The 14,479-nt window shown below is 57.1% G+C and overlaps 1 protein-coding gene across 1 annotated transcript; it reads left to right on the plus strand.

Annotated features, from left to right (window-relative positions):
* The first annotated feature begins 345 nt into the window (after positions 1–345).
* TGM1 (transglutaminase 1) lies at positions 346–13,947 on the plus strand. The gene is made up of 15 exons (XM_082833504.1): positions 346–413; positions 1,090–1,437; positions 1,586–1,774; positions 2,772–3,020; positions 3,415–3,533; positions 3,641–3,748; positions 4,195–4,369; positions 4,746–4,884; positions 5,012–5,115; positions 7,234–7,322; positions 7,834–7,987; positions 8,095–8,376; positions 8,514–8,674; positions 9,008–9,144; positions 13,529–13,947. Exons 1-15 carry the CDS (start codon positions 395–397, stop codon positions 13,740–13,742), a joined length of 2,487 nt encoding a protein of 828 aa, XP_082689630.1. The 5' UTR covers positions 346–394; the 3' UTR covers positions 13,743–13,947.
* The last annotated feature ends 532 nt before the right edge of the window (positions 13,948–14,479 follow it).

A 14,479-nucleotide genomic window follows, 5' to 3' on the forward strand; every position in this document is an offset into this window, starting at 1 on the left:
CACCGAGGAGAAGGTGCTTCTGATGCACCCAGTTTCGCAGGAGTCAGCATCCCTCGGACGGTGTGATCTCATCAAAGCCTTCCGACTTCAGCCCTGACAGACCCCGCCCCCGCCCCCTCCCCAGCCCGGGCCCAACCCCGCCTCCAGTCGGTTCCTGGCTCCTTGAAAGGGGAGAGAGGGTGCGGCCTAGCCTCATTTCCCACCCCTACCTCGGAAACAGCCCCCAGAGGCTGGGCTTCCTCCCTCGAGGATGGAGCAACCTTCCTTCCCCTTCTTCCCAGGAGCCTGGCCCCGCCCTCCCCCCTCATAAACCACTTACCGGCCCGCCCCACGCTTTCCATTCGTGAGGCGGCCTCAGTCCCGTCCCATCAGTCCCGACCTGTTCCACCCAGAGATGCCAGCACCTTCGTCAGGTGAGTCCCCGGCCAGGTGGGGTGCGAGCCAGCCCGAGCCTGTCGGTCCCAGTGAGGCTGCTCCCCACACACCGAGACTCTACACCTGGGAAGCCCGGCTCGGGGCACCTCTGCCCCCGCCCAGCCCCTCCGGGCAGCTCCGCGTGGGTGTTTGACCAGCCGTGGGGAGTATGTCAGGAGCCCAAGTCGTGAATGTCGCTTGCCTGTGTAACGCAAGGAGCCTTGGGTGGGGGATTCCCCCTAAGAAATGGGTCCTTGAGGCAGGCAGCTCTGGAGCTCTAGACTAAGGAGCTGGCAGGTGGAGGGAGCAGGCCCGGGATGGTCTGAGCTGCTGCACCTCGAGGGCGTGACAAGCGTCATCTCCTGGGAGAGGTGCGTGAGCAGCTTTCTGGATGGGGCATCTGGCTCGGTGGATGTCCATGCGCGGGTGAGAGGGGAGAGACTCGTCTCTGTAACGTGGGAAGTTTCTCTAAGTGAGTCTGAAAGGAGTCTTTGGGGAAGGTCTCTGGGTGGGTCTGAGGGAATCTCGGGGTCAGGATCAGATCATCTCAGTCATCTGGCTAGGACTGAATCAGCTCTCTGGATGGAGGGTTTCTGGCTGAGCTGACTGGGGCATGCTGTAGGGGTAAAGGAGGTCTGTGTGAGCGCTCAGAGCCTCCCTGCCTTGTCCACACAGGCACGACGACGGGCAGTCCTCGTTCAGATGTGGGCCGCTGGGGCGGGAACCCCTGGCAGCCCCTCGTGACACCTTCTCCAGAGCCGGAGCCGGAGCCAGACAGACATGCTCGCCATGGGGGCCGCCCCTTCTGGGCTCGCTGCTGTGGCTGCTGCTCGTGCCAGAATACAATCGATGAAGACTGGGGGCCTGAGCCCGGCGGAGACCACGGCTCTAACTCCAGGCCTCGAAGGCCCAGCCCCAGGGATCGAAGACCCGACACCCCGGGTGGAAGACCCAACACCCTGGGTCGAAGACCCGACTCCCGGGGCAGCACTGTGACCACAGCCAGAGACGACACCATCCAAGGTGAGGCCCACCTGTCCACGTTATCTGAGAGCCAAAATGCTTTAATGGGCCTGAGACTCACTCTGGCATCTCTGGGGGCCTGGGAGGCTAGTGATGCAGGGCCGGACTCCCCACAGGGCTTCACTGAACCTGAGCTCTGGCCTTGCAGAGGGAAAGCTGGTGGTGACTGGTGTGGATCTGCTGAGTTCGCCCTCGGACCAGAATCGCCAAGAGCACCACACGGACGAGTTCGAGTACAATGAGCTGATTATCCGCCGTGGGCAGCCTTTCCACATGGTCCTCTTCCTGTCTCGTCCCTATGACTCATCCGATCGTGTCACCCTGGAGCTGCTCATCGGTTGGTGGAGCCCGCAGTGGGAGGGGTGAAGGCCCTGGGCAGGGTGGAGCGGGGGTAGGGGGCTGCGTAGCAGGGCTCCCCGCCCTGGTATTGGGGTCAAAGGGGCAGCTTTGGGCTCCTCACTCACCCCACTCCTCGCCCCTGCCAGAGAAGGCAGGCGCAAGCATGTAAGTATGTCCCCAGGGGTGCCTCAGGGAGGGTCTGTTTTCCTAGGCTCACCCTCTTCAAGCCTCCAGGAGCATGTGTCTCAAAATTCTCTTTCTTCAGATGCTTGGCCCAGCATCCCCTTCAGCGTTTCTGCCTCCGTGTGTCTTTCTTTCTGGGTCTGCGCTCCTTCCTCAGGGTGTGGCTCCACGCTCTCTCCCACTGTGTCTCTCGGTCTCTCTGTCCCCATGGCCCAGGGCAGGTGCCTCCCTCATTGCATTGCTTGGTGGCTACTGACTGCCTAGGCCGGTGCTTATGCTGCCGCAGGGGGCCGGCGACCCCTCGTACCCTTTGATTAGGGCCTAGCCTTGCCCACCGCAGCCTGTAATTTCCCAGGTACCCCCACCACCTCCAGCAAGGATGCCCTGGGCTCTGGAAGCTGCAGCCCCAGGGAGCAGGCAGGGTTGAACTTCAGGATATGAACTGCCCTTTCACATGCAGCAGGGGCAACTGGACCCAGACAGGGTGGCTCTGCTCCTCCAGCCCAGGTGCTGGAACAGTCAGGCAGGGAGAGCGTGACGGTGACCTGGTCTCTTCTAGTCGCCTCTGAGTTAAGTGTCGAGGGAACAGGTTTGGGATGTTGGACTGGATCTCTGCCCTGACATGTGGGCAAACACTGGGTGGGGACAGAGCTGCTCTCAGATTGACCCAGGCGATGGTCCAACTCAGGGACACACTCACTGGCTCATACACTTTCTGGGTGGGGCTGCGAGAAGTCCAAGGCACCATCCCCCACCCCCACCCCCGCCTTCATATAGGCTGCAGCAGCTAATCGATGCTTCCCCCACTGCAGGAAACAACCCTGAGGTGGGCAAGGGCACCCACGTGATCATCCCAGTGGGCCAGGGGGGCAGTGGAGGCTGGAACGCCCAGGTGACCAAGTCCAGCGGGAAGAATCTGAACCTACAGGTCCACACCTCCCCCAATGCCATCATCGGCAAGTTTCAGTTCACGGTCCGCACATGCTCAGAAGCTGGCGAGTTCCAGTTGCCCTTTGACCCCTGCAATGAGATCTACATCCTCTTCAATCCCTGGTGCCCAGGTGAGCCTGCTGGAGTCAGAAGCAAGGCATGGAGAGGAGGGGAGGGCAGGGCAGGGCTTCCTTTCCTGGGTCTGGCTACGTGCCTGGGTACCTAGCCCTAGGAGAAGCCAGCCTCCCATTGTCCAGGTGAGGGGACCTAGATCCAGGACCTAGAGAGGTGACCAGCCCAAGGTCACACAGTCTCACCTCTCCTGGGGAAGGGCCCTGGTTACAGCCACTCTCCTCTGATCATCTCTGTCATGCTCACTGCATCCTTCCTGGGAGGAGTGCTGTCAGGCTAGAGGCGTTCCTGCTCTTCCTCTGCGGTCATGAGTCCTGCAGAATCAGCTCAGGGGCAGGTGGGACCCAGGGAGAGGGCTGGAGGGGACCAGGCATATATGCTTTGGGAACACAGAGGACACCGTGTATGTGGACCGTGAGGACTGGCGGCAGGAGTACGTGCTTAATGAGTGCGGGAGAATTTACTATGGGACCGAAGCACAGATTGGCGAGCGGACCTGGAACTATGGCCAGGTACGGCTGGCTGGGGCCTCGTGCACTCAGGGGCACTAGAGGCAGGTGGGGCGGGGTAGGGGAGCAGGTGCTGGCCTAGGGGTCACCTCTGCCCTTCCTCCCTCCAGTTTGACCACGGGGTGCTGGATGCCTGCCTGTACATCCTGGACCGGCGGGGCATGCCATATGGAGGCCGCAGGGACCCCATCAGTGTCTGCCGGGTCGTCTCCGCCATGGTGAGCACCCTCGCGCCTCTGAGCCCTACCATGTGTCTGCCTGCTGCCTCCCCTGCTCCACCCCACACTCTTACCCTTCCTGATTCTGTCACTGCTCTTGCAAAGGGTACTGTGGGAAGTGGTCTCACCCCTCTTCCCTCCCTCGCCTGTCCCCCAGCGTTCCCCTTCCTGGCTCCGGTTCCAGCTCTTGCGTAATGTAGGGCCAAACCCCAAACTTGGCACACCCAGCATTCACATTCATGTGTCAGACCAGGACGGGTTGGGGGGGTGGGGGGGTGGAGTGGGCAGAGAGCTCTGGGAGTGGTGAGAGGGGCTCAGGCTGCTACTGGACCCTGAAGCCTTTAGGGGTGAGGGATGGTTGCAGGGTCAGAGGCTGGGCCGGGGGCCACACGGCAGGCCCTGAGCTTCTCCCCCAACTCTGCCCCACCCCGTCCTGTCCTGGGCAGGTAAACTCCTTGGATGACAATGGCATCCTGATTGGGAACTGGTCTGGAGAATATTCCCGCGGCACGAATCCATCGGCGTGGGTGGGCAGCGTGGAGATTCTACTCAGCTACCTACGCACTGGCTTCCCTGTCCCGTATGGCCAGTGCTGGGTTTTCGCCGGCGTGACCACTACAGGTAGTGGAGGGACGGGACAGGAGCTGCCTGGGCCCTGCACGAAGGAGGGAGGGAAGCCAGGCTCCGCCTTCACGAGCCCAGCCCAGCTGTGGCTACAGTGTTGGAACAGGCAGGGTGGCTGGTAGGCTGGCCTTAGTGTTAACAACCGAGAGGGGCCTAGAGGAGAGGGGGGAGAAGGGACAGTTAGGGACAAGGCGAGGCCGGTGGCCTGGATTCCCCTAACCCCCAACACTCCCTGGCTCGGTGCCCTCCTGACCCTAGCGACCCCTGACCCAGTTGCCCCTGTCCCCTTGCTACTCCTGACCTCGTGCCTCACCTGCCCCCCACCCCTGCCCGGGCCCCGGGCCCTGAACCCCCAACCCTGGTTTCCCCACAGTGCTGCGCTGCCTGGGCCTGGCCACCCGTACCATCACCAACTTCAATTCCGCGCATGACACAGACACGTCCCTCACCATGGACATCTACTTTGACGAGAACATGAAGCCACTCGAGCACCTGAACCATGATTCCGTCTGGTGAGGCTGGGACTGGCCTGCCCTTCCCTGCTGAGGACTGGTGACCCGAGGCCTGGGCACCAGGGGGATGCGGGGGAGGCCCTGGGGGGTGGGCAGCTCACGGAGCCCTCCGGCCATGTCCATCCAGGAACTTCCACGTGTGGAACGACTGTTGGATGAAGAGGCCGGATCTGCCCCCAGGCTTCGATGGATGGCAGGTTGTGGACGCCACACCCCAGGAGACCAGCAGCGGTGAGGCGGGGCCCTGCCTGGCTCCTGAACCCCACTTGGGGCCCCTCCCTGTCTCCCCAGCCAGGGTAACAAACTCCAGCGTCCCGGACAGGGCCTTAGAGCCGGGTCCTTTAAGCCCGCAGTTCTTCAAACAGACTCCTCAGGACAAATCACCATGTGGCCCTTCATTTATTTTTACCTTTCTGCGTAACTATTTGCCTAAATTTTATTTATTTGTAATGATTATTACACTCAGATGGCTCAAAAGTCCAAGGATTCGAGAGAATTCAGTGAGAGGTTTCCCTCCCCTGACAAATCCACTATTCCCACTTGCTTTTTTATTTACATATCCTGGAGGTAATTAATTGAAGGACGCTTTTATTTATATATATTCTTTTAAAGTTTAAAAAGTCATTATTTTAAGTAAAACATGCTTGGAAGGAAAAAAATGGATAGAATTGTATAGCATAAAGTATACAGTTCCCTATCCTCTCTCAGGTGGTTTGTTTCGTTTTGTTTCAAGGAAATTTCTATATCCTACTCCAGACCTGATACGTTGGACCTTCAGGGAAAAGACTCTAGGAATCTGTATTTTTGAAAGTTCTGGTGATGTTGCAGATCAGCTGGGTTTGGGAGTTCCTCTAGGACACAGAGCATTAGGTCAGCAGCAGAGCAGACCCAGCCCCCGACTTTCTCTTTCAACACATATTCTCACTTTCACCAAGTTCCTCTCGTATCTGTTCCACTGCTCCACTGAGTAGTATGAAAAAATCAGGGTTCAGATAGGCTCAAAGGAGAAAAGAGCTTCTGTAACACAGTCCAGCCTAAGAAGTAATCACTGATGACATAACCTACTAGTCTCTTTTCCACAATGCACATTTCTGCAAAAATTAGACTTCCCGTGCTCTTCTCAGACAGGTCCCGCACACCCTTCCCACCTTAATACTCTGACCCCAGGCAGCCCCACCTGCCGGACCGGTTGCCTCTCCCCCCAACCCCTGCCACCTCTCCCTTCCTCACCCTGGGTCAGATAGCCTTCCCCTAGCCTACATTCCTCCTCTGGTCTCTGGCCAGACCCCTCCCCCCTCAGTCATCTCCGTGAACGGTGCCCCCTGAGTTGTGCAACCCCAGTGATGCCTGCGACGCTGGAACAGCCTGCAGGACACCGGGAGATCTGAGTTCTCGTCCCCACTCTGGGAAATGGTGGGCTGGGCGGCAGCCAGGGCCTCTGAGGCCAGCCAGACCCGGGCTTGATTCTAGCTTGATCACTTCTTAGATATGTCATCTTGGGCAAGTTCCTTGCACCTTCAGGTTTTGGTGTTCTTGTTTGTAATATGTGGATGATATGTACCATACAGGGCGGTTGGGAGGATCTAATGATAAGTCATAGTAGACTAGCAGCATGGCTGCAGCTTAGCAGCTACTCAGTTAAGTATTAGCTCCTTCCTTCTCTCTGTATCCAACTGTCTTGGGAGATCCTGGCATCTACTTTGCCTCACTGAGCCTGTCTCCCAATGTGTAAAAGGAGACCATCGTGCGAGGTGTTTTCTAAGATTCTCTCCTGTTGGATGGCCCTCACTTCCTGTTCTGTGTCCTCTCCCGCCAAGCTTCCTCCCTATCAGCCCATCTCTTCCAGAAAACCCTCCCGAGCACACTGAGGACAGACTCTGTTTCCCACCAGCTCCCCTCTCACCTCCCCACAGAGAGGACACAATAGGCTGCAGAGCTGAAGGGTTGTTCTGGATCTTTCTGGAATGGTGACTGTGATGTCATTGCTCTCCCAGCCGGCAAGCAGAGCCACGGTGGGCTCTGGGTTTGTCTTGATGTAGGATGGCTGTTGACCTCAGGGGGTTACAGACAGCTGACATGCAGCTTCAGCCAGTAGAGGAAGTATGCCAGCAATTTGATTAGCAAGGCAGGCCTGTCCCCACAGTTGTCCCTGTCCCCCTATCCCCCACCAAGGACTGAGGCCAAATAGAACGTGTGCATTCCTTTGTTTAACCTCCCTGAGTTGGACTGGTGGGAGCTGACCCCAGGCAGTGGGCGCTGGGCCTGGATGGGTGGGCCCAGGATCTGGGTGGGGGGTTCCCCCTCAGCCTCCTTGGACCTCTCACCCCCATGCTACCCTTACTCCCCTAGGCATCTTCTGCTGTGGCCCCTGCTCTGTGGAGTCCGTCAAGAACGGCCTGGTCTACATGAAGTATGACACACCCTTCATTTTTGCTGAGGTGAGGCCTGTGTGGCCGGTGCCTTTGTGGGCAGCCTGGGGAGACCAGGGCACTGGTGTTAGCCCTGGGTTCTCTGGTCCTGACCTCACCACCGACCGACTAACTGTGTGACCTTGAGCAAGTCACTCATTCTATGAGTCTTAGTTTCCCCAGCTGTTAAAAGGGGGATAATAGTGGCTGCCATGCTTCCTGTGCTCAGGATCAAAAGAAATAATGGGTATGAAGCTGCTCTATAAGTCGTAGAGTCAGCGAACGAGCGTAAGAGATTACTGTTATTAATGTTGAATGCATCGTAAGGAGCCTCCCAGACCAGTTTCTTCCCCACTCTCTGGCCTTGTCTGGCTCAGCTTGGAAAGTCTCCCGGTTTGGCTCTTCCAGGAAGCTCCCAACCTTTGGATCTAGCCCTCCATGCAGCTCCTAGGATGCAGGGAAGGCAGCTGGGGGTCAGGCCCACCCTCAGACCCTCTGGCTCACTCACTCCCGGCTCACACCCCACACACGCCCCAAACAGGTGAACAGTGACAAGATCTACTGGCAGCGGCAAGGTGACGGCAGCTTCAAGGTCGTGTACGTGGAGGAGAAAGCCATCGGCTCGCTCGTCGTCACAAAGGCCGTCGGCTCCAACATGCGGGAAGAGGTCTCCCACATCTATAAGCACCCGGAAGGTACCAGCCCCCCAACCTGGCCAGCTCCGACCACGCCAAGGGTTCCCACCAAGCACTCGCCAACACCAGCAGCAGCGGTAGGCTCACCATTGACCCTCCACCCCCAGGCTCAGAAGCAGAGCGGAAGGCAGTGGAGACCGCAGCCGCCCACGGCAGCAAACCCAACGTGTACGCCATCAGGGACTCGGCTGAGGACGTGGCCCTGAAGGTGGAGGCGCAGGACGCAGTGATGGGGCAGGACCTGACCATCTGCGTGGTGCTGACCAACTGCGGCAGCAGCCCCCGGACTGTGAAGCTGCACCTCTACCTCTCCGTTACCTACTATACCGGTGTCTCTGGGTCTGTCTTCAAGGAAAGCAAGAAGGAAGTGGTGCTGGCGCCGGGGGCCTGTAAGTGCTTCTTCCCCAGCCCTGCCTCCTCCCCCGCCGCCCCACGGCTGGGCACCCCGGGGCTGGGGACATGGAGACCCCAGGATGCCGGGTCTGGGGAAGCTGGCCTCAGTGACACCATGCCTCTTCCCCCGCAGCGGAGCGCATGGCCATGCCCGTGGCCTATAAGGAGTACCGGGTCCACCTCGTGGACCAGGGGGCCATGCTGCTCAACATCTCGGGCCACGTCAAGGAGAACACGCAGGTGCTGGCCAAGCAGCACACCTTCCGTCTGCGCACCCCGGACCTCACCCTCACGGTAGAGCAGCTGGTTGGGGCAGGGGGAAATCGGAGGGCCAGGGGAGGGGGCACTGGGCCAGGAGCCGTGGCAGGAGGAGGTCAGGGACTGGCTCTGAGCTCCTGGGCTTCGGTTTCCTCCTCTGGAAAATCAGATCTCATTTCCCTGATTCTGTGGTGGCCGCAGCTGGAGAGTGGGTTGGAGTTTCCTGTCTGGCTTTGGGAGAGCTCTCTCTCGGGGGCAGAAACGTGGGGTGAGGGCGGTCTTGATTCGAAGGAGCTCTCCCTCTCTGGGGGAGCGTCTGGTCCCGTGAGTTCGGCCAGGGGCTCTGATGGGGGCCTCTTTTTCTCTCAGTTACTGCGAGCAGCCGTGGTTGGCCAGGATTGCGAGGTCCAGATTGTCTTCCAGAACCCCCTGCCTATCACCCTCACCAACGTTGTCTTCCGGCTCGAGGGTTCCGGGTTGCAGAGACCCAAGACCCTCAACGCTGGGTGAGTCCGGCCCCTCCTCCTTCCCCTGCCGCTGCCCTTGCCTGCCTCCTGGCGGCCTGGGTCCCAGCTTTGCTTCCTCTCTCGGTCAGGACGGTAAGGTCTGTCGCTTGGGGCCCGCCAGCAGCACCTCCTGACTCAGTTCAGCCCACCCAGCACTTAAAAGGCCTGCTGTGGGCAGTGCTCCGCGGTGTCCCCGCCCTGCCTCACCGGCTCGTTAGGGAGCTAAAACCTCACATAGGAATCCCTAGCAACTCGTCCCCACTGTCACCCAGCACTCAGCAGTTGAGCAGGCACTTTCAGGAATATAAGTTCATTTGGAGACCACAAAAACCCCTTCAGGTACATTAGAGATCATCACCTGGGCCGTGTGCCCCAGGGCAAGTGACTGATCTCCTCTGTGCCTCGGTTTTCTCACCTGTAAAGTAGGCATAACGATAAGCCTGGCTCTGAGGATCAGAAGAGACGCTGCCCGTAAAGCCCTCAGGATGGTGCTCGGCACAGCATTCGTGTTCTGTTGGTAGCTGTCCCCCCCCTTTACAGATGGGGCAGCTGGTGGCCACATCTCACAGGGTCTCACAGCTCCTAAGGGGCAGGCTCTGCCCCTCCCGCTTTGCTGAGAGCACAGGCTCTCAAGCTTGCTGCTGGCGTGGTGGCCCGAGGGCCGAGCAGCAGTTCCGAAGGGGAGAGCCCTGTGCCTCGGGCCCTCACCCAGCCTGCCGGGGCCTGATCCCGAGCCACGTGAGGCTCTGGGCCAGGCCAGTGCCCACAGTCGTGTTCCTGGGCCTGTGCTGCCATCTCTGACGCAGGAACAGCACAGAGGGAAAGCAGAGCAGGCCAGAGGCTGACTTCTAAGATCAGCCTTCTGGGGACAGGGACAGGAATTTTCCTCATTCGACAAAGAGCTCCCGAAGGACAGTGACAGCATGCGCTCGGAGGGGCTGGGTGAGGAAGCAGAGGGTCCCTGCCCATCCTGCCCATCCCTCTCCCCACACGCAGCAGGCGGCTCTGCCTGGTGGTGGCTGCCGCTTTCCCCAACAGGCCAAAGCTGAAAAGGTTGCTGTTCAGATCTTTGCTCCAGCCTGGCCCCCTGGATGATGGGACAGATTACAAACGAGTGCTCTCCTTCCGTCGCCCTAAAAGGGTCTCTGGCAGCTTAGAGAGTGGAGCTTGGAACTCCCAGACAGCTCACCTGCTGGTGTCCCTCACCTGCAGCGGACTGAGGGAGGTTCACCTGTTCTGAGGGACTCCCCAGAGCGGGGCTCCCCTCAGCAGTCCCACCAGATCTTTGATTCTTGCCCCTGCCTGGGAATAAGGAAAGGACCGCTGCACTGAGTGATGGAGACCCAGCTCCTCTCTTCAGCTGTGGGGCTTGTGCGAATCTCCCCCCACTTAAAGGTCTCAGTCTTCCCATCGGTAGGTGAGAGGGTTAGATGGTAGTTTCTCAAGGCAGGTCCTCCTTGGACATCCTGTGGCTCCTCAGCTGCTGTGAGCCCAGGCCAGGGCCACCAGGAAAGCTGAGAGCCCTGAGCTCCTGGCTCGGATATATTAGATTCCAAAACGGGCATCACTTCCCTCTCATCTGCGCATCCAAGCCTGTGGCATGGAACCCCATTGTGCCACCCAGCCTGCTGAGTGGCCACTTAATAAACATTCCAGAACTTACTCCTTCAGATGGCTATTGTCATCACCAAAGCAGTCACCAGGGGAAGCTGGAAGTCTGCTCCAAATCCTTCTCGGGAATTTCCCCCAAAGCCTGAATCATATTCTCTAGAATGTCCTTAGGGTGGTCTTCTAAGGGGGTGGATTTGACTTTGGGGAAACAGCCTCAAGTCATTTAGAATTAAGACTTAATTAATAAGGTAAGTGAACAAGGTGGGTCATCATGCCCTCTTCGATCAGAACTGAAGCTTGGCTGTACAGGAGGGGCAGTGACTTGTCCGGGTGTGCGTGCGCACCCAAGTCGGGTGCGTGTGATGTGTGTGTGGTTTTAAATGGCTGTGAAGGAAAATCTGAGAGGAGTTTTTTCAAATGTTCAACAGGGTTGAACCAGTACATAATTGAAGGACAATGCTAATTTGGATGTCTAAGTTCTGATGTCCTGTCAGGGAGTTGGTTTTATTACCTGCACTCACTTACGGGCACATTCCAACATGAGCAGCTGACGTGCTCAGCTTAAAGTGGCAAACTGGGGTACAGCCAAGGTCTCGCCTGACTCTTGAGACCTACTCTTAAGGGTAGGAAGAGATCTTGACATCCCTAGCTGGAATCTGGAGAGCATTTTCTCTTGGAAATAATGTTATAAATAAAGGCTAGGCTCTGAAATAGTACAGTTCAATCATAGTATGGGTTAAATAGACTTTTGAAGGCTGATCTGAACCTAAACAACCTTTAACCTGCATCGATGGAAAAGTGAGCACAAATTAAAAGTGCAGATTCGTAACCAGGCAGAGTATAGCCTACCTGCTAAGTTATAGACTTAATTTCTTTCTTTCTTTTTTTAAAATAAGTTTACTTATTTATGTATTTATTTTTGGCTGCATTGGGCCTTCGCTGCTGTGCGCGGGCTTTCTTTATTTGCAGCGAGCGGGGGCCACTCTTCGTTGCGGTGCGCAGGCTTCTCGTTGCAGTGGCTTCTCTTGTTGCAGAGCACAGGCTCTAGGCACGTGGGCTCAGTAGTTGTGGCGCACAGGCTCTAGAGCGCAGGCTCAGTAGTTGTGGCGCATGGGCTTAGTCGCTCCGCGGCATGTGGGATCTTCCCGGACCAGGGCTCGAACCTGTGTCCCCTGCATTGGCAGGCAGATTCTTAACCACTGCGCCAACAGGGAAGTCCCTAGACTTAATTTTGAGGTGTATATTATGATAGGAAGTCTAGAAATTAAGTCTATAACCTAACAGGTAGGCTATAGATATCTATCTCCCTGTCTCCCCTGCTTCCCACCTTCATAGAGCTTGGAGGCACCTTCAAGACCATCTGATCCCACCCCCTCATTTTACATTCGCTTCCATTTTACACCAGAAAGTGAGGACGACTGGTACCTTGTTCTAAACCACACAGTTAACAACGGTAGAAGAAGGAGTACAGAGTGGTCCGGGGACGCCCCTTGGAAGCAGGCTGTTTTGCCCCAAGGAGAGCTCATCCTCAATGTTGGGGTGTTGACTCATTCTCTTGGAGGACTGTGGTGTTTGCACAGAGTCTGGCTCCAGAGGCAGTCCCCAAGGCAGGCTCAGGTTGAGCAGGGGACAGAGGTAAAGGTTTAAGGCAGAGGCAGGAAAGGACAGATGCTAACAGGCGTGAGAAGGTGCGATATAAATGCAGTCACAGTCAGTGTGTAAGCACACGTGCAGATTGCTGGAGGAGCTCAGAGAAGGGTGAGATTCATTTTCCTGAGGGCAGGAGGTGCTCCAGGGAGCCCTCACTGAGGAGGAGTTGTGAGCTGGGTCTGGAGGCAGCCTGGGGGCAAAGCTTGAAGACAGAGGTGAGTTCAGGGAAGGGGAGGAGCTCAGTGGGACTGGCTGGCAGGAGGAATGGGGGGATGATGAGGTGGTGCAGGCAGGCAGGGTGACTCAGAGTGAGCCTGTGTGTCAGGTTAGAGAGCTACAGTTTCGTCTATCTCATAAACACTGAGGAAGCCAAGCCGGTGAAGGGCTCAGTTCATCTCTGAGTGCTTGGAGAATAGAATGGAAAATGAGATGGGAGGCAAAGAGGCCAGTTAGAAGACTGGTGAAATTGTGATTCCCAGACGGGTGGTCTGGGACTAGAGGTCCATGGGAAGGAAGAAAATAAAGACACTGTAGTGTGTGTGTGCACACCAGCATGTGTGTTTCTTTCTCTCTCACTCACACACACGAATGTGTGTCAGTTTAATTTAAAGATGCCAATTGTCTGTTCTTTTTTTTTTTTTTTAATAACAAGCTGAAATATGATCGTAGCAGAGGATGATTAATTTTCTTCCACCTTCTTCCTCGGCAAACCTGAAAGTATGTGGCAATACTGTGTTGAGCCCCAAAGTCTCCCTTTGAAGTTTCCTTGTTCTTGGAAACCCTACGGGGATTGGGGCTGACCTGGTTGGGGCAGGAGCATTGGCCATGGAGAGGAGGGGAGGCAGTGCCTCTGTCTCTGTCCGGATGTTTGTGAGAGCAGGGAGGGAGGAGTCCTGGATGCTGAGATTTCCAGCTCCAGCAGCTGGGTGGGTGGCCACTGATCTAGCCTTGCAGAGGTGGTCTTAGGGTTCAGGCTTTGTTCCGGGTGTGGAGATTCCAGCTGAGCCCAGAAATGCCTGAAGGGCTCCACCTGCCGCTCTTTCCTTCCTGCCTGCCCCATCAGCCCTTACTCCCCACTCCACCCTCCGTCACCCCAGGCCCATGATCCTATCTCTGCCCACAGGGACATTGAGGGCAACAAGAGAGTGACACTGCGCCAGACGTTCGTGCCTGTGAGACCAGGCTGCCGCCAGCTCATCGCCAGCTTGGACAGCCCACAACTCTCCCAGGTTCATGGGGTCATCCAGGTGGATGTGGCCGTGGCCGCTGGTGGCGGGGGCTCCTCAGATACTAGAGGCAACGGTAGCTCAGAGGAGACCATCCCTATTGCATCTTGAGGTGGGGCTTAGCCCTGGGCCAGGAGCAATGCGAGTGGAGTCAGATGAGCAAGGGCATTGCCTCAAGACAGGGGCCCGCTGCAGCGCGGTTCCCCAGGGCCTCAGGCGGGGAGACCGGGACATCTGGGGAGGAACCGATCTCATTTGCACAGATGCTAATAAACTGTTTTACAATGAAGCTGCCGTTCTGTCCATCTGTCAGTCTATGCCGAGCCAAGGAGCCCCACGGCCTATCCTGGGGATGCCCTTGGCATTTCTGACGCCCCTAGTTCTGAGAAGCATGGCTGGCACGTCAGCAGCGGTACCACTCAGCAGCTCTTGAGATGGGGCCGCTTGGCGTCAGGACAGCCTCCAGCGCTTACCTGCCCAGTCTTCACCCGCTGACCAAAGCCCTCGGAAGCTCCCTGGGCTCAGTGGCCTGCCGCCTCCACAGCACCCCCTGTGGGAAAGGAGAACCTGAAGTCCCTTCTGTAGGCACATGTTTGAGGTAGAAATAGGCTGGAGTTCTCTCTGAGCAGCAGAAGCCACTTTCTAATATTGATCTTCAAATATCCTCGTCTAAGAATTTTTACAGAAGTAATACGTGTTCAGGGTTGAGCATTAAGAAGATACAGAAAATTATAAAGCAGAAAATAACAGTAATCCTCAAGCCCCGCCACGTACAGAAAGTAACTTAACGTTGTGTGTCATATGCTGCTTCCCTGCCCCCCTCCCACAAATGACCTATGGTGAGCATT

This window comes from Leucopleurus acutus (genome assembly GCF_964270905.1).
Source record: "Leucopleurus acutus genome assembly, chromosome: 1".
Lineage (NCBI taxonomy): Eukaryota > Metazoa > Chordata > Mammalia > Artiodactyla > Delphinidae > Leucopleurus > Leucopleurus acutus.